At 45.2% G+C, this 18,637-nt stretch overlaps 1 protein-coding gene across 1 annotated transcript in view; it reads left to right on the top strand.

Annotated features, from left to right (window-relative positions):
* Positions 1 to 18,637, top strand: part of nrg1 (neuregulin 1) — a 212,005-nt gene that overhangs the window by 32,798 nt on the left and 160,570 nt on the right. The window contains exons 2-3 of the mRNA XM_070866035.1: positions 4,399 to 4,579; positions 14,713 to 14,831. Coding sequence (XP_070722136.1) covers positions 4,399 to 4,579; positions 14,713 to 14,831 — 300 coding nt within the window. The remainder of the gene's footprint in view (positions 1 to 4,398; positions 4,580 to 14,712; positions 14,832 to 18,637) is intronic.

The following is an 18,637-nucleotide window of genomic DNA, read 5'->3' as shown; positions in this document are numbered from 1 at the left end:
CAGGTTCGAAGGGCCGAATGGCCTACTCCTGCACCTATTTTCTATGTTTCTATGTTGCTACGTTGCCTGTTTGCAAGTGAATTAAGAAAGGGTTTGATCAATATTATTTGATGAAGATTGTGCTTCATTAAGTGAGACATTTTAAAGATCCCATTGGCTCAGTTTAAGAATGATTGGTTAAACACGGGGAGATTTCTGTGCATGTTACAATGTTACAGTGCAGTGAATGGAAATCGAAATGAAAAATTTTCATGATCTGGCCCAGGAGGTTTAACATTCTATCTAAAAGATGGCACCTCCGACAGTGTAGCACTCCCTCAGTACTGTACTGAAATGTTAGCCTGGACCATGTGCTCAAGTCCCTGTCACAGGATAGCATTGGGTGAATGTCAGACATTTCCTCCCCAGAAAGGAAGCGAAATATGGGTAGTATCACCCTAGGCCACACACCTTTCAAACCGCGGGATGTTTTCCTACATGATAAAAGAATGCACATGTGCAATGAAATCACAAGAAGGGGACGAACGTTGTTAAAAAGAGGACTTATCCATGAAAAATAACTTAAAATCGTCAGATTAGGAAATTGGGAGGACATATTTGCACTGATGGGGGGAGGAACAAAACACAATTTTTTGCAATACACCCTGGGATACCAGTATACAACAACAATATTAATTTGCATTTATATAGCGGCTTTAACATAGTAAAACATCCCAAGGCGCTTCACAGCGTTATCAAAAGAAATTTGACACTGAGCCACACGAGGAGATATTCGTACAGGTGACCAAAAGCTTCCACAAAGATGGTAGCTTTTAAGGAGAGTCTTAAAGAAGGAGACAGAGGTAGAGAAGCGGAGAGGTTTAGGGAGGGAATTTTGGAGCTTAGGGCTGAGGCAGCTGAAGACACGGCCGCCAATGGTGGAGCGGTTAAAATCGGGGATGCGTAAGAGGCCAGAATCGGAGGAGCGCAGAGATCTTGTAGGGCTGGGGAACATTACGGAGATGGGGCGAGGCCACGGAGGGCTTTGAAGACGCGGATGAGAGTTTTAAAAATCGAGACAAACAATGTGCCAATGCCTCTGAGAAAACAGCAGAGAGAGGAATTGCAGCTGAACTCGAGTTTGTGCATTGATATCCCACAGTGTAATTTCAAGGTCCCCCGTTCTAATTCATCCTGATTACAAAAACGATGCTGTTGGGCTTCAGCCATTTTGAACACTTTCCAAGATACCTTTTTTTTTTCAAAGAAAACATTTTATTTGAACATTTAAAAAAATAATAATTGAATTTAAATGAGCACCACACTTCAGTGCCACACATTTGAACTGCTCGTTAATGAGGAGTGTGTGGGATATTATTGCGCAGATGTTGCGGGACCTCCTGACAGCTGGGCCAGTGACGACTGTAATGAGGACGATGCATATAATTGGCTTCCAGGTGTCTTCATAATTAAAGCAATTAATGAAAGTTGTGCGTTGGGTTTGTAAAGGTTCTAAATATTGACTTCATGAAAGCTCAAATCAATCTGATCCTGATTTTTTTCCTCCCAATCGTTAAAGTGCTTTTATATCGGTCTTATACAACGCTCTAAATAAATCCTCCCTGTCCAAATTGTGTTCATAAACACATGTTCAAATTCATAAAGATCTGCAGTATTACATAGAAGTACAGCACAGAAACAGGCCATTCGGCCCAACTGTTCAATACCGGTGTTTATGCTCCAAATGAGTCTCCTAGAAACATAGAAACTTAGAAAATAGGTGCAGGAGTAGGCCATTCGGCACTTCGAGCCTGCACCACCATTCAATAAGACCATGGCTGATCATGCAACTTCAGTACCCCATTCCTGCTTTCTCTCCATACCCCTTGATCGCTTTAACCATACGGGCCATATCTAACTCCCTTTTGAATATATCTAACGAACTGGCCTCAACAACTTTCTGTGGTAGAGAATTCCACATGCTCACAACTCTGAGTAAAGATGTTTCTCCTCATCTCGGTCCTAAATGGCTCACATCCCTTTTCATCTAACCCTATTAGCATATCCTTCTATTCCTATCTCCCTCATGTGTTTATCTAGCTTCTCCTTAAATACATCAATGCTACTCGCCTCAACCACTCCTGGTGGTAGGGAGTTCCACATTCTATCTACTCTCTGTATAAAGAGGTTTCTCCGAATTCCTTATTGGATTTATTAGTGACTATGGCCCCTAGTTTTGGTCTTTCCCACAAGTGGTTAACATCTTATCACAGTATCATAATTACTATAACAATAGCTCAATTCATTACTACGTTTTCATGAGCCTCTCTTTCTTAATCACTTTTGTCAAAATCAGTGGTTTCTTCCAAGAACGTGGAGTCATTAATGGGGTCCAAGTGATGGACAGTGCTTGGCTTGTACAATGTCATGTTAAATGTGGGTAAAGAAACTGATTTCAATTCATAATATTGTCACAAGTGCTTGGAAACTCTCTAAACTGTACCAACCCTCTTTCTTTTGCTGGTTTTATCTCTTTGATACCATTTTCACTCATGGTATCTTTCTTAAATTTGGACTTCAGTGGGAGTGGTTAGTGTTAGATGGCAGTGCAAAGCGGGCGATGCCGAATTGGCTGCCCGTTTTTCACCCCGCCCGATGAGGTCAATGGAAAAGAAAATCAGGCAGAGTGTAAAACAGACAGCTGATTCGCGACTGTCCTTTCTGAGCTACCTCCCAGAGCCAATTGCCACCCAGGGATTTGATGTTATTTCCAAATCAATGGATATGAAATGGTCTCTGTAACGGTGGACAATCTGAGGGATAAAGAAAGACTTGCATTTATATAGCCCCTTCCATGACCTCAGGACATCCCAAAGTGCTTCACAGCCATTGAAGTACTTTTTGAAATGTAGCCACTGTTGTAATGTAGAAAACGTGGCAGCCAATTTGCGCACAGCAAGCTCCCAAAAACTGCAATGTGACATGACCAGTTAATCTGTTTTTGTTATGTTGATTGAGGGATAGACATTGGCCAGGACACCAGGGAGAAATGCCCTGCTCTTCTTCGAAATAGTGCCATGGGATCTTTTGCGTCTACCTGGGAGACCAGACGGGGCCTCGGTTTAATGTCCCATCCACAAGATAGCACCTCCGACAGTGCAGCATTCCCTCAGTACTGTGTGCTCAAGTCTCTGGAGTAGGGCTTGAACCCACAACCTTCTGACTCCGAGGCGAGCTGCTACCAGCTGAGCCCACAGCTGACACTGCTTTGCCGGTTTTACACCTGGATGACGTTGAAAATCCACCCCATCCACCACCTTAAACATTCACTCCCTCCACCACCGGCGCACCGTGGTTGCAGTGTGCACCATCTACAAGATGCACGTGCAGCAACCCGCCAAGGCTTCTTCGGCAGCACCTCCCAAACCTGCGACTTCTACCATCGAGAAGGACAAGGGCAGCAGGTGCCATCACCTCTGAGTTCTCCTCCAAGTCACACACCATCCTGACTTGGAAGTAGATCACCATTGCTTCATCGTCACTAGGTCAAAATCCTGGCACTCCCTCCTGAACAGCACTGTGGGAGCACCTTCACCACACGGACTGCAGCGGTTCAAGAAGGCAGCTCACCACCACCTTCTCGAGGGCATTTAGGGATGGGCAATAAATGCTGGCCTTGCCAGTGATGCCTACATCCCATGAACGAATAAAATAAAACACATCCATGCAGAATGAGCTGCCAGGACGGACACTGCAATTCCGCTTTTAAGCCTGGATGATGAGATGAAAATCCACCCCAATGGGTAACATCCATGCAGGATGAGAAGCTGTTAGGCTGATGTACAGACCCTACCATGGGACTTGTATTACTCCAGCCAGCTTAAGTAAGGAGGCCATTTCCCCTCAAATCCCCTCTAAACCTCCTACCAATTATTTTAAATCTATGCCCCCTGGTTGTTGACCCCTCTGCTAAGGGAACTCGATCCTTCCTATCCATTCTATCCAGGCCCCTCATAATTTTATACACCTCAATAAGGTCTCCCCTCAGCCGCCTCTGTTCCAAAGAAAACAAACACAGCCTATCCAATCTTTCCTCATAGTTAAAATTCTCCAGTCCAGGCAACATCCTCGTAAATCTCCTCTGTACCCTCTCTAGTGCAATCACATCTTTCCTGTAATGTGGTGACCAGAACTGTACGCAGTACTCCAGCTGCGACCTAACTAGTGTTTTGTACAGTTCAAGCATAACCTCCCTGCTCTTGTATTCTATGCCTCGGCTAATAAAGGCAAGTTTTCCAATGTAATGAGCAGGCTTGAGGGACAGAATGGCCTACCCCTGCTTCTATGATAGGCATGTTATTACTTTTGCTCTCTGGAAACAGCTGATTAACTGGTGGTCCTCTCCATTTTACCTCACAGCTTCAGCTCCAAAGCTAAAACCACTGACGAGTGATGTGGTGGTGAATGAGGGGAAGAAGCTCGTATTGAGATGTGAAGCCATTTCAGGATATCCGCAGCCCACTTTCAAATGGTACAAGGACGGCAAAGAGCTGATCGGCAATAAAAAATCCAAAGAAATCAGAATTAAGAAAAAGAAAAGGTATGTCCAGTTTTAAAGTTGATAACCTTTCTGGGATATCTGCTGGCTCAGCCGTTATTTCATCAGATTTATCTCTGGTGCAAAAGGGGCAGTGTCTTCATATTGGCTATTCTAACCAATCTTTTCTCATTTGACTATAAATACACCGTGTAGTACTTTACAGGAAAGATGTGATTGCACTAGAGAGGGAATTTACGAGGATGTTGCCGTGACTGGAGAATTTTAGCTATGCAGAAAGATTGGATAGGCTGGGGTTGTGTTCTTTGGAACAGAGGAGGCTGAGGGGAGACCTTATTGAGGTGTATCAAATTATGAGGGCCCTAAATAGAGTGGATAGGAAGGACCTGTTTCCCTTAGTAGCGGGGTCAACAACCAGGGGACATAGATTTAAAGTAATTGGGGGGAGGTTTAGAGGAGATATGAGAGGAAATTTCTTCACTCAGAGGGTGGTGGGGGTCTGGAACTCATTGATGAAAGGGTGGTAGAGGCAGAAACCCTCACCATATTTAAAAAGTAGTTGGATGTGCACTTGAAGTGCCGTAACCTACAGGGCTACGGACCAAGAGCTGGAAAGTGGGGTAAGGCTGGATAGCGTGGACACGATGGGCCAAAATGACCTCTCCTTCTGTGCTGCAAATTACTATGATTTACATCTCTTGGGTACAGTAGTATGATGCTGAAATAATAGCCTGGTGGTTATAAATTCAATTCCCACCGTGGCAAATCGCATCATTGAATTCAGTAAACGTTCTCGTTTGTGGGCTGGTACCTGGAAGGCCGCAGATTTGAGGTGAAAAGCCAACTGCTTCACTAATGTCCGTTACTGAGGAAACCCTGTTCGACACTCAAATCCAGCCGTGCTTTATGTAGATGTCCCAGAGACAACAAGGGATGTGCAATAAATATGGCCCCTGCCGGTACTGTCCGTATGATGGGAATAAATAAAAACATGAACTGAATTGTGTCGCTTAGAAACATAGAAAATAGGTGCAGGAGTAGGCCATTCGGCCCTTCTAGCCTGCACCGCCATTCAATGAGTTCATGGCTGAACATTCAACTTCAGTACCCCATTCCTGCTTTCTCGCCATAGCCGTTGATCCCCCTAGTAGTAAGGACCTCAACGCCACAACGGAAATACTGTGTGGCTCATCTCTATCCCAAACCTTGGCAATAATAGCCCTTTAATGGCGGCTAGCCAAAGGTCTCTGCGCTCGCTGGTAGCTTGTGCTACTGTCAGATTATGGTGTTACATTGCTTTAAGTTAATTGTTTCTCTTTCACACAGTTGGGGCTGAATGCATCTCTTGTAACTTATGGGTGGTACCTTTTAATAATAACATGCCCTTCCAAATGAGTAATCCCACTACAACAATATTTTATCTGCTCCACCTCCAAGTGCCCCCTGTTTAGTAGATTTTCAGAGCCCATCAACAACAACTTACATTTATATAATGCCTTTTAACATAGTGAAACATCCCAAGATGCTTCACAGGAGTGTTACCAAACAAGGTTTGACACCAAGCCCATACGGAGATATTAATACGGCTGACAAAAATCTTGGACAAAGAGGTAGGTTTTAAGGACCATCTTGAAGGAGGAGAGAGATATATTCTCTCAAATACTCTTCCACCATCTCGGTTCTCGCTCTCTCTCTCTCGCTCTCTCGCTCTCTCTCCCTGACTTCAACACTGAGCCGGATGATGATTTAACATTGCGCTCCCAGCTTGATCTCCTGCAGTTACTGGGGCTAGACTCATAAATGCAACTTTTATGAATGTTCCCTGGAGAATTCCCTTGTGTCCAATCACTGTAAATGGCTTGCTCGCCACATTTCCTTTCTGCTCCTTTAAAACCCTCTAAACTATCCTTCAGATTAAAGAAAAAGCTTTAGAAACACACTGCGGGCTATTCTGTTCAGTCAAAAGTTGGAGTGTCCTGTGCTCCTTTCTTTAAATTGTTGTAGAGGGCAATTTTAACCGAACCAGCCCGAGGGGAAACTGGGGGTTTGGTGTCAATTTTGCAGCCCGTTCAATTTTATTTTCCATTGACATCGAAATTGGGCAGGATGCAAAACGGGCAGTCGATTTCAATCCTGTAGCTTTCCCATTGCGTGAGTTAGTTAAGTTTACCCTTCTCCTCTCCGGATTTCATCTCAATCTGACCCCTTTAGTTTCCTTTGGCACCCCACCTTCTCCCACTTACCCTTGAAAGGCTGGCAAGGCCTGGAGTGATGGCAAGAGGCAGATGGCAGAGTCCTGGATGGGTAGCAGCTTGAGTAAGATAGAGATTGGCCTCCAGTCGGCTATGATGTGGGTGAGTGCTTCAGTAGTGGTGAAGTAGGGATGGAGATAGACAACGTTTCAAAGGTGGGGCCACCAATCTCCACTAACTCTCTACCCCCTAGCAAATGGATTTCAAAGCTCTCATTTGCAAATCCCTCCAACCCCTCATACCCCACAATCCCTGCATTGGAGGGGTGATCAAAAGCTAGGTCAAAGAGATAGATTTTAAGGAAGGACTTAAAGGAGATCAGAGCGGTTCAGGGAGGGAAATCCAGAGCTTAGGGCTGAAGGCACGGCCACCAATGGTGGGGCAAAAGGAGCGGGGGATGCAGGAGAGACCAGGATTGGAGGAGCGCAGAGTTCTTGGAGGATTGTAGGGCTGGAGGAACTTACAAAGCTTGGGAGGAGTGAGGAATTTCAAACATGAGAAAGAAAATGTCAAAATCGAGGTATTGGTAGACCGGGAAGCGAGGTCAGTGAGCACAGGATGATTGGTTCGGATATGGATAGCAGAGTTTTGATTGAGTTCAAGTTTATGGAGAGTGGTAGATGGGAGGCTGGCTAGGAGAGCATTGGGAAAATCATGTGTGGAGGTAACACCTGGATGAGGGTTTCAGCAGCAGCTAGGTTGAGGCATAGGCAGAGTTGGGCGTATAAACAAATAAAAGAAATAAAGAAACCAAATCGAAGATAGTTGAGAGGACAGCTGAAGTTGTAAATAACGAGTAAGAACATAAGAAATGAGCAGCAGTAGGCCATGCGGCCCCTCGAGCCTGCTCCGCCATTCAATAAGATCATGGCTGATCTTCTACCTCAACTCCACTTTCCTGCACTGTCCCCATATCCCTTGATTCCGTTAATATCCAAAAATCTATCAATCTCTTACTTGAATATACTCAACAACTGAGCATCCACAGCCCTCGGGATAGAAAATTCCAAAGATTCACCACCCTCTGAGTGAAGAAATTTCTCCTCATCTCAGTCCTAAATGGCCGAATCCTTAGTCTGAGACTGTGACCCTGGTTCTAGACTCCCCAGCCAGAGGAAACATTATCCTGTCAAGTCCTGTAAGAATTTTGTATGTTTCAATAAGATCACCTCTCATTCTTCTCAACTCTAGATAATATAGGCCTAGTCTACTCAATCTCTCCTCATAGGACAATACCCCATCCCAGGAATCAATCTGGTGAACCTTTGTTGCACTCCCTCTATGGCAAGTATATCCTTCCTTAGGTAAGTAAACCAATACTCAGGTGTGGTCTCAACAGGATCCTAAATAATTGCAGTAAGACATCTTTACTCTTATACTCAAATCCTCTTGTAATAAAAGCCAACATATCATTTGCTTTCTTAATTGCTTGCTGTACCTGCATGTTAACGTTCAGTGATCCGTGTACAAGGACACCCAGGTCGCTCTGAACACTAACATTTCCCAATCTCTCACTGTTTAAAAAAAATACTCTGCTTTTCTATTTTCCCTTCCAAAGTGGATAACTTCACATTTCTCCACATTATATTCCATTTGACATGCTCTTGCCCACTCGCTTAGCCTGTCTATATACCCTTGAAGCCTCTTTGCATCTTCCTCACAACTTACCTTTCCACTTAGCTTTGTATCATCAAGCAAACTTGGACATACACTGTTTACATTTGGTCCCCTCATCCAAATCATTGAAATACATTGTGAATAGCTGAGGCCCAAGCACCGATCCTTGTGATACCCCACTAATTATAGTCTGCCAACCCAAGAATGACCCGTTTATTCTTATTCTCTGTTTTCTGTTTGTTAATCAATCCTCAATCTATGCTAATATATCATTCCTAATACCATGGGTCCTAATTTTGTTTCATAATCCCTTGTGTGGCACCTTATCGATTGCCTTCTGAAAATCCAAATACACCACATCCACTGGTTCCCCCTTATCCTGCTAGTTACAACCTCAAAAAGCTCTAACAGAATTGTTAAACATGATTTCCCTTCCATAAATCCGTGTTGACTCTGCCTAATCCGATTATTATTTTCCAAGTGCCCTGTTACCATGCCCTTAATAATAGATCCTAACATTTTCCCTCCTACTGATGTCCGTCTAACTGGTCTGTAGTTCCCTGTTTTCTCTTTCCCTCCTTTCTTAAATAGCAGGGTTGTATTAGCTACCTTTCAATCTGCGGGAACCGTTCTAGATCTATGGAATTTTGGAAGATGACAACCAATGCATCCACTATCTCTCTAGCCACCTCTTCCAAAACCCTAGGATGTAGGCCGTCAGGTCCAGGGGATTTATCGGCTTTGAGTCCCATTAATTTCTCCAGTACTTTTTTTTTTTTACAAGCACTTATACTAATTTCTTTCAGTTCCTCATTCTCGCTAGACCGTTGGTTCTCCACTATTTCTGGGAGGATTTTGCGTCTTCTTCCATGAAGACAGACACAAAATGTTTGTTTAATTTCTCTGCCATTTCCTTATTCCCCATTATAATTTCTCCTGTCCTTAGTTCCCAACCTTGGTCACTTTGCAACCACATCTTCGTAATGGCTATTAGATCAAACCTATTAATTTCTATCTGCACTATTAATTCATGTATTTAATTGCGAATGCTTCGCGCATTCAGATACAGTACCTTTAGCTTTGGCTTTTTTCTATTTTTCCCTCATGTCAGCTTAGTCACACATACCCTATTACCTTTGTTACTCTCTCTGTCCCTTCCTGACCCACTCTGCTTATTTTTACCCAAAAGTCTGCTCTGTTCTAGAGCCTTGACATTTCTCTTGCTGCTTTTAAATTTACTCTTTCCTGAATCCTCCACCCCCCCCACCCCCCACTTCATTAGTTTAAAGCCTTGTCTACTGCCCTAGTTATTTGATTCTCCAGGACACTGGTTCCAGCCCGGTTCAAGCGGAGCCCATCCCAACGGAACAGCTCCCTCTTTCCCCAGTGCCCCACGAAGCAAAAACCCTGCCTGCCACACCACTCTTTGAGCCACGCATTTAACCTTCTAATCCGCTTATCCCAATGCCAATTGGCGCGTGGATCAGATAACAATCCAAAGATTATTACCTTTGAGGTTCTGCTTTTTAATTTGGACCCCAACTCCTCAAACTCTCTCAGCAGAACCTCATTCCTAGTTCTACCTATGTCATTGGCTCCCACGTGGACCACGACAACTGGATCCTCCCCATCCCACTCCAAGTTCTTCCCCAGTCGCGAGGAGACATCATTAACCCTGGCACCGGGCAGGCAACACAACCTTCCAAACCCCTGGTTGAGGCTGCAGAGAATAATATCTGTGAAGTTTCACTGTGATCTGAACCCCAAGATCAAGTCACTCTCTTAAACTCACTAATGCATGCCCATAAAAGGGAACTTTGTTTAATAATGCAGTGTTGTTAGTTCCATTGTCCGTTCTGTCTGAAGATGGTGCATGTTGGAGCTAAAGGGCTATTGATTTGCGATGAAGGACTGCCAGTACCAGTCGGCTATTTTGTTCCTTTGCATTGAATTACAGGAACATTCACTACCTTATAAAAAGTCATTAATATTAACATCCTTTTCTTAAAAAAAAATCTGCCGTGCTATTGATTTTGGAATGTGTTTGTTTGAACAGTGAATGCTGATATCATCATTGCCGGAGCAATGGGGGAGGGTAGCTCTGAGATATTTCTCAGCTTGACAGTATGAGAAGCTGAATTAATCCGCCCAATGCAGTCAATGAATAAAGCTGATCTTCAATTGTTCCAATTTTCTTTCCTGAAATTTTCTCATACACCCTCAAGTGGTTTATACTATACCTGTACGTCAACAGTAGAGGAGAGCCATTTTATTCTCCGCCGACATCCACACAGACTCGCGCGCACTTCCTGTCCGGCGTCACTGGATCGTGATTAGGAATGATAACCCCAGCTGACTTTTCCCTTATTCTCTGAGTCAGAAGGTTGTGGGTTCAAGTCCCACTCCAGAAATCTGAGCACAAAAATCTAGGCTGATGCTCCAGTGCAGTGCTGAGGGAGTGCTGCACTGTTGGAGGTGCCGTCTTTCGGATGAGACGTTAAACTGAGGCCCTGTCTCAGGTGAACATAAAGATCCCATGGAGCTATTTTGAAGAAGAGCAGGGGAGTTCTTCCTGGTGGCCGGGTCAATATTTATCCTTCGACGTATATCATTAAAGCAGATTATCTGCTGATAATCACATTTCTGTTTGTGGGAGTTTGCTGTGTGGAAATTGGCTGCCATATTCCCTACATTACAACAGTGACTACAATTTAAAAGTACTTTACGTTGGCTGTAAATCGCTTTGGGAAGTCCTTGGGTCATGAAAGGCAAGAATAGTAGCAGGACATCTTTTATGAGAGGGCAGACCGGGCCTCTGTTTAACGTCATCATTATCATCATCAAAGGCAGTCCCTCGAACCAAGGATGACTTGCTTCTCCGTCAAAAATTTCACAGGTGTTTCAATGAAGGACCAAAAATTCCAGGTCCGAACTAAATCTTGAAGGTTGGAAGATGCCTGTGCTTGGATTTTTTTTAACGTGTGGTGACCGTTGCACACCAGCCACCACACGGGTTTGACAGAGCTAGGTCTTAGTCCAGTGGCAAGGATTAACCAGGACGACTGGAGACCAGTTCTGCTGCATGGACCTACTGCACGCACATATCGCAGTATGGGCTGGCCCGTGCTGCCCCTGGGCCCACGCCTCTTCTGGGCCCCGAACTCACGCCTCTCCTGGGCCCCGATCACATCCTTCTACAATCTCTCGCCGCTTCTTCTCCCTGACCTCATCCAAAAGATGGCATCTCCGTCAGTGCAGCACTCCCTCAGTACTGCACTGGAATGTGAGTCTCGATTATGTGCTCAAGTCTCTGGAGTGGGACTCGAACCCACGACTTTCTGACGCAGAGGCGACATTCTCTTATTTTCGATCATTTCAAATGGGCACTTTAATGTGCTACAATGCCCGAACCTGTGATGGGGCGTTTGTTCTATCGAACTCCAAGAAAGCTGTGATATTGTTGCTCCAGCTCTCTGTGGGGAACAGGGATACCACGTGAGGTGCTGTCAAAGTAAAGCACTTCCCTCTTTTATCTTTGCCACTTGAAGGTTGATAATTGTTCAGAGAGTTGCAGAATTGCAGCCTTGCTTCGCACCACCGAAGGAGAGCCAATGCCTTGGATCAGGTACACTCCCCAATTCCCAGTCGGCTGAATTGGAGAGTGATGGGGATTGATGTCTCTTCCCGGGCAACCTGAGTGAGCAGTAATTTGTTGCCACAGTAGCCATCGAGTTTTCCTTCTCTCTTTAAACACACACACATGGGGTCATTTTGTTTGCGGGCGAGAGTGTAAAGTTGACATAATCGATTCAGCCGCTCATTATTCATCTCTCTGTGGACATGAAAATTGGAAGAAATGATTAAAGGGCGGCTGATTCGTTAGCGCACCTTTTACACTATCTCGTACCTTTCATACTCGCGGCGCCTGTGCACACCCATTATGTGTGGTGACCATGTCGAGTTTCTTGCAAGATCCTGAGGCCCACTGTGGAGGCTGTTGCAAGAACCGTGCCGAGAAAAATTGGGGGAGAAATTCGGGTCGGTTGCACCTCCCATTGGTGCTAACGGGGCGCTAACGGCTTCTCGCCTGTGGCACGGGGCCGCTGCCGACCCCCGTAAAATTCGGCGGGAGAAGGCGGAGGTGCTAACCAATGGCGCCCCGGGCCGCTGCACTGGCGGTGACATCATCACCATGCGCAGCGACTCTTTCGCCCCAGAGCGCAAATTCGGTAGCGTCCCGTGAGGTTGGCCCGGGCATTGCCCGCAGCAGCCTCGCAGGTCTCGAACCGGGCCTCAGCCCGCTCACGGGGGCGAAAATTAAAGGGGAAGTGTGGCACGCGCTTTAAAAAAAAAAATGGCCAATTTACCGGCTGCAGCCTTGCCTTTTCCAATTCGCGGGATCCGTGCCGCGGTGTTGCAGCCCGGCACTCCCCTTCTGTGCCAAGCCGCTGCCATGGCAACCCGCTCCCCAGTGGTGTAGTGAGGCCCCTTCTCCCTGAAGCAGAATCCGGGAGGGGAGGGCCCGGTGCTCTCACCAACCCTACGTGGCTCTCCATGGAGGGCTGGAAAATTCCCGAAGGTTAGCGCCCCAGTCCCGCCCCCTGGAGGAAGTGAAGCGCGCGACATTGCGCTCCACTTCCTCTTGGGGCGGGACTTCTGCGCTGGGCACAGGAAGTCCCACCTCACAGCGGTTGTGTATTGAATATCGGCTCCACTGTATCCAGTAGTCCACCTACGCTGAGGTTTGACAGGTAACGTGGTCGGCACCCAACTGTGACATCACCACAATTCAAAGGTTCCCACACTCGGTGAGAGAGAGCATGTGAAAAGTGTGTGCGACAAGCTTGGAATGCATTGTGGATTTCACTCATTGCCTTCTGTTAAATATTAAGCATCAAAAATGTAATACCAGTGAAATCCTGCTCCAGCCTTTTCCCATTGCTGAAAGTTTAGAGAATGTATTTTTCTGTGTCATCCATTCTGTTGACTAAAAGTACCAAACACACACGAATTGATAAATGATTCACAAAAAGAATTATATTAATATTTCATGTTGCACGCGGCCCTTAATGTGTCTCACAGAGAGGTTCCAGACAGTCTTTCTCCATCGTTGAGTTAGTGCCCAGCATGCTCTGCTACTGAGTAGCAGGATGTTGTTTTGTTCCTGCAATTAGTTAGTATTTATATTTTAATTTTTCACGCACACCGATGCACACAATGTGTGCGTGCGCAGTGAGTTCTTCATCTCTACTGAGCTGTTGCTGGAGGGAGGGGGATGGAAGGTGGGTGCCGGTATTGTGAGGTTGAGATCTCTTCCCCCCCCCTCCCCCCCGGGCAGAGGGAGAAGGCAAATTGGAGAGCAGAGTAAGCTTAAGCATGCTTAAATCAAGACAGACGTGAGCCGAAGCCCTTGCCATCAAGCCACTTCAGTAAAATTGGGCTGCTCCAGAGCTTTTTAAAAAAACATTTGTGATTCTGCATTTGCCAATATTAGCGAGAAAGCAGAAGTGAAGGATGTCGGAGCTGGGGAGCGGAACATTTCTCTGCCTTTGGCACATCAAGCAACCATCACTCAGTTAGATGTGGAATTAATTCTCTTCACTCTACCCCAACAAGGTTCTTGAGCCCAAACTCAGAACAGCATCCTTGCTTCCCCCAAGGAGATGCTTCTGATTGGCGAGAGTCCCTCTTGGGAGATGTGTCTTGGTGAGACCCCATTTGTAAAGGGCGTCTGGGTTGCAAGGTTCGAGTATCATTGCAAGCTGTGGCATCTCCCAAAAGTAATCTTCCAACATTCATCTGTTCCTGGAATTGAACTAAACTGTATTTCTAGTATGTAAGACTTAATTATCTTTTTATATTGCTGAAATACAGTAGCTGTTACCAAAACGACCTGCAGTAGTGTAACATTCCTACATTGGGGGATTTTTTTGGCTGTGCGCCACTTATAAATGTTACTGTTGTGTTCATACTCAGTTTGTTACAGCTCACAGGACGAGCATCAGGACCCTGCGGGAGCTATTCACAGTTGCTGTACTCATGCTGGTTCATGCCGGTTTGGGGACACCATTTTGGGTTGTATAAAAGCACAGTTAAGTTAAGTTACATTACTCCTGGCTCAGTTTGTCAGTTATTTACGTGTACACAAAAGTTACCACTGCTGAAACTGCAAAATAAAGTATTCCTGTAACCACTGCAGCGATAGCCATTCACCTCCCTATTGCAGGGACACCCATTCACCTCTACTGCAGGGACAACTATTAGCTTTATCTTCCTCCCGTTATCTTCTTTTGCCTATTTTTACAGGAAGGAATCCGAACTTCTGATCAGGAAAGTAAAGCCATCACATGCCGGAGAATACACGTGTGAAGCTATCAATCAGCAGGGCGAAGACCGGTCCATAAGCAACATAGCGGTCACACCCGGTAAGAGTGATTGCATTGATTCACGGCGATGGAAGTGTGTGTGTGTGTACCAACTCACAATCACGAGGCTTAAAACGCACTATTATTTTTGATGCTTGCCTTTATGCTGATTGGTTACGCCATGTTGGCTCAACACACCATAGGTTCCTGTGCTAGCGAGAGGTCGACAGGAGTAACCGTTTTGCAGTTGCCTGTGGAGGAAGTAAGAGTAGATGTGCAGCAAGAGAGAGAATTTAGTGGCTTGTCCGAGGTTATAAGTTGGCGCAGTGCCTAATGTTGATGAGAGGGGTTTATTCAATAGTAACGACTTGTACAATGCAACCTCTTATACTGGAACTGAGTTATTAGCATTTCTGCATAGAACAATGAAAGAACATCAAACAAATCAGATTTTTATGCCTAACAGTATAATGTATATGAGACGTAAAAGCCAAGCCACTTGTAGTTTTGCCGAGTGGCAAAAATGTAGTGTTGTATTTTGCAACGCAGTGCGGGTTGTAGAGATGGATTATAATTTTTTGGCCTCACCAATCTTTGTGATGCGTCGTAAAGAATAGGGCTGCTAAACTGAATTATCTATGTCAGCAATTACGAAATGATGTTTCAAAGAGAGATGGAGTGCTGCCAATGCATATGCGCCTAAATATAATATATTCAAAATCTTGGGGGTGAAGTTGGTCTTGAGGGATAGTGCAAAACGGACAATAGTGAATCGGCCACCTATTTTACTCCCCATCGGAGTTTCTTTACTGGGGAATCGAAAATTGGGCGGGGCATAAAAGGGGCTGCCCATTCGCTACCGTCCATTTCGTGCTGCAGCCAAAGACCAATTTCACCCTCTTTATGCCTACACGCATTTCCTGTCCACTGTTTTCATTATAAATGGGGAACTGGCTATGTAAACTTGTCTCACTCGAACGTCACCGTGCCCTGAGTGGAGGCACTGCAGTGCCGCCAATGGCAGGAGGCAGTAATTACACTGTGACCAGTTCACATGGGGAGCTCCCATTATAAATGCGGGCAAGGGGAGTTAGAATGGCAATTTTTTTTTAAAGTGCAGAATGTGCGATTTTAAAATGGGGGCTGAATTATCTCTGTGCTCCCTGGTCCAATTACCCCCTGGCCTTTAATCTCGCTACACCTGAAGATTGCACTTGGTGCCTCCCCTTATGGAAAGCCATGGGAGATCAACCAGCAAAAACTAAAAGCTTCTATACAGATGAGTCATCTGCCTTTGTACATGATTGTTTGTTTAAAGTGATGTTCCTATTTTTGCTGTGGCAATTGGCCTCAGTACTCAGTAGTAATGTTGTGTTATGCTATGCTGTGCAAGATCACTTTCTTCCTGATGCCCCCCACCCTCTCTCTCTCTTGCACCTCCACCAATGAAAAAGTGCAACATCAAATCGTGAAAATGAGCAAATTTCAGCACAAATAAAATGGTAACTTGAGACCATGCACAGTACAATATATCACCATTAAAGCAAATTTCATTCTCAGTTAACCCTATATTGTTTTCAAAAATCCTGTTGTCACGGTATCATAATCATCGTGCTTTGATGGCCGCAGGCTCTAACTTTCACGAAAGGCAGAAAAACTGGGCAGAATAAAACTGCTGGGACATGTTCTAAATAATGAACAGCGAGCACTGATTGGAAGGTTGTCATCGGCGACAATCATTTTGAGTTTTGCTCTCGCAGTTTATGACATCAGCTGGGCCCCTTCAGTAGAAAGACTGTCTGCTGATGACCCCCCGATGCTCTTTATTCCCAGTGTAAACACCTTTATGCTCTTTGGCCATTGACTTGCACCCTAACGTGATTGAAGGTGCACACCAAATGCAAAGCCACAAGCAGATCTCAGCACTTTTTCCAATCCTGGATTTTCCATTGAATATATGAAGTAGGGTGTGACTTGCTTGGAGGAAATCAGTAGGGCTCTTAACATCGTTTGAAGAATTTGAAGTGACGCTTTGCCTGATGCCAAAGACAAATGTTTGTTATGAATTCAAGTGATCTGCAGAGAATCATATATTTGGTGCTCATACTTTTGAAAGCCATTTTTTAACACTCAGATTAAATAACATTTATTGAGCTTGGCAGCAGGTGTTTGGCCTGTGTTAGCACGTCTGAAAGAGGATCTGATTTAACCGTTTCTAATTTCACAGCGCTAAGTATATGTTGGGCAAAGTTGTTGTATCTGTGCTTTTGGCGTATTGAAGTCCTTGTATAAATCCACTGATGCTTGCGTTCAAGAAACATGTCCTATGTCCTGGGATAGCTCAAACATGGGCAGTGTTAAGTGAGGGTCTAGCCAGTCTGGCACTTGGAGTTATGCTGGACATCTCTCTCCTTTTGTAGGTTACGTTGCATTGTTTACATAGACTTTCAATCCCATTCGAGAATGCTATATTTTTTTTTTACATTCAGAAGTGTGAAGTACAATGACCATAACCAGGAAAGCGACTAACACTTTTCAAGACTTGTTGGAACCCATTCTGTTGCAAAAATATAATGAGATGCGACGCAGTTAAGAATGCATTATGTGCATGTTGGATGGCCGATTTTGAGCATATGTGAGGTCATTCACCTATGAAATACAATGTTTTGTGTGCCTTATCTTAATGGCTAAATCCAAAAAGTTTAACTGAGCAGGGGGGAAACGTTCCCGATTTAAAGCAAATGTCATGAACGCCCTTTTAAAAAGTAGACATGAATCTGGAAGCTCGGCTCCACTTGCTGTGCTTGCACATGGGGTGTCGTTTGCACAGACTCTTTCTTTGCTCGTGTTTTTCTTGGCAAGAAGTTTCCTGCCTGAAATGTGAGGCTCAGAAACATCTCTGCAGTAACTGGAGACCCCCTTCTTGTTATCAACTAAAGCACAGAAGCTGTGTCGAAGCATGTCTAAGCTATTGAGCAAGAGGAAATTATGTTCTCCCTCCGTTCCAGAAATCTGTGACCTGAACTTACATAGTCTGACAAGCATCCGACTAGCTAATAACACCACGTTTTGTATCCATGAGCCAAATTCCAAAAGGGCCTCGTTTCCTTCTTCCTGACCCACACGATTCATTTGAGTCGGTAATGTGACTAGTCACGCTTCGAGTCATTTACGGGAAGGAGAGTTTGGGATTATTTTGGAATTTTGGACTTGAGTTTCAATCGGTTGCTCCCCAATCCGTGCAGAGTCAGCTGATCGCAGCTGGGCCAAGGGTAGACCTGCCACATTTAGCGTTGGGACAGTCGGCCAGGCTTCCCGATTATTATTCAGAGAGATTCTGATGGAAGTGCACATCTGTCGGCATCTGGTGACACCAAATAGCCTGCTCCATTGTCCAGGCTTGCCGATCAATAATGCCCGAATGGGGGAGGTTCTGGAGGACACATGGTGTCCCTTGACCTGTACTCCAGCACATAGACAAACCCGTCCGGAAGGGAATGGGGGCAACTTTGGCAAGAAAAAGAAAAGTTACAAGACAACGTAGCTGTGGATCTACATGAAGGTGAAGAAGAGGCCGTACCATCATGAGACTCGTTGAGGATTAGCCCATGCAACCATTAGGGGCTCACGGTCCCCCTACTTGAAGGCCAGAGATCGGATCATTTCCCCTCACTCCACTCCCTCGTCCTGGCAGAGTGTGAACTCGGCGTTCATTTCCAGTCAGTGTCTTGTCCCACTTGGAAGAAAGACACACGGTGTTCCTCAGTATAATAGTTCCTCAGCATAATGCGCACCAACATCAGTGTTCTCGCTCAGGCCAACATCCCCAGATTGAAGCACTGACCACGCTCGATCAGCTCCGATGG

Source organism: Pristiophorus japonicus, chromosome 2 (genome assembly GCF_044704955.1).
Source record: "Pristiophorus japonicus isolate sPriJap1 chromosome 2, sPriJap1.hap1, whole genome shotgun sequence".
NCBI lineage: Eukaryota > Metazoa > Chordata > Chondrichthyes > Pristiophoridae > Pristiophorus > Pristiophorus japonicus.
The sequence above is the reverse complement of the archived record's forward strand: the minus strand, read 5'-3'. Positions and strand labels throughout refer to the sequence as shown.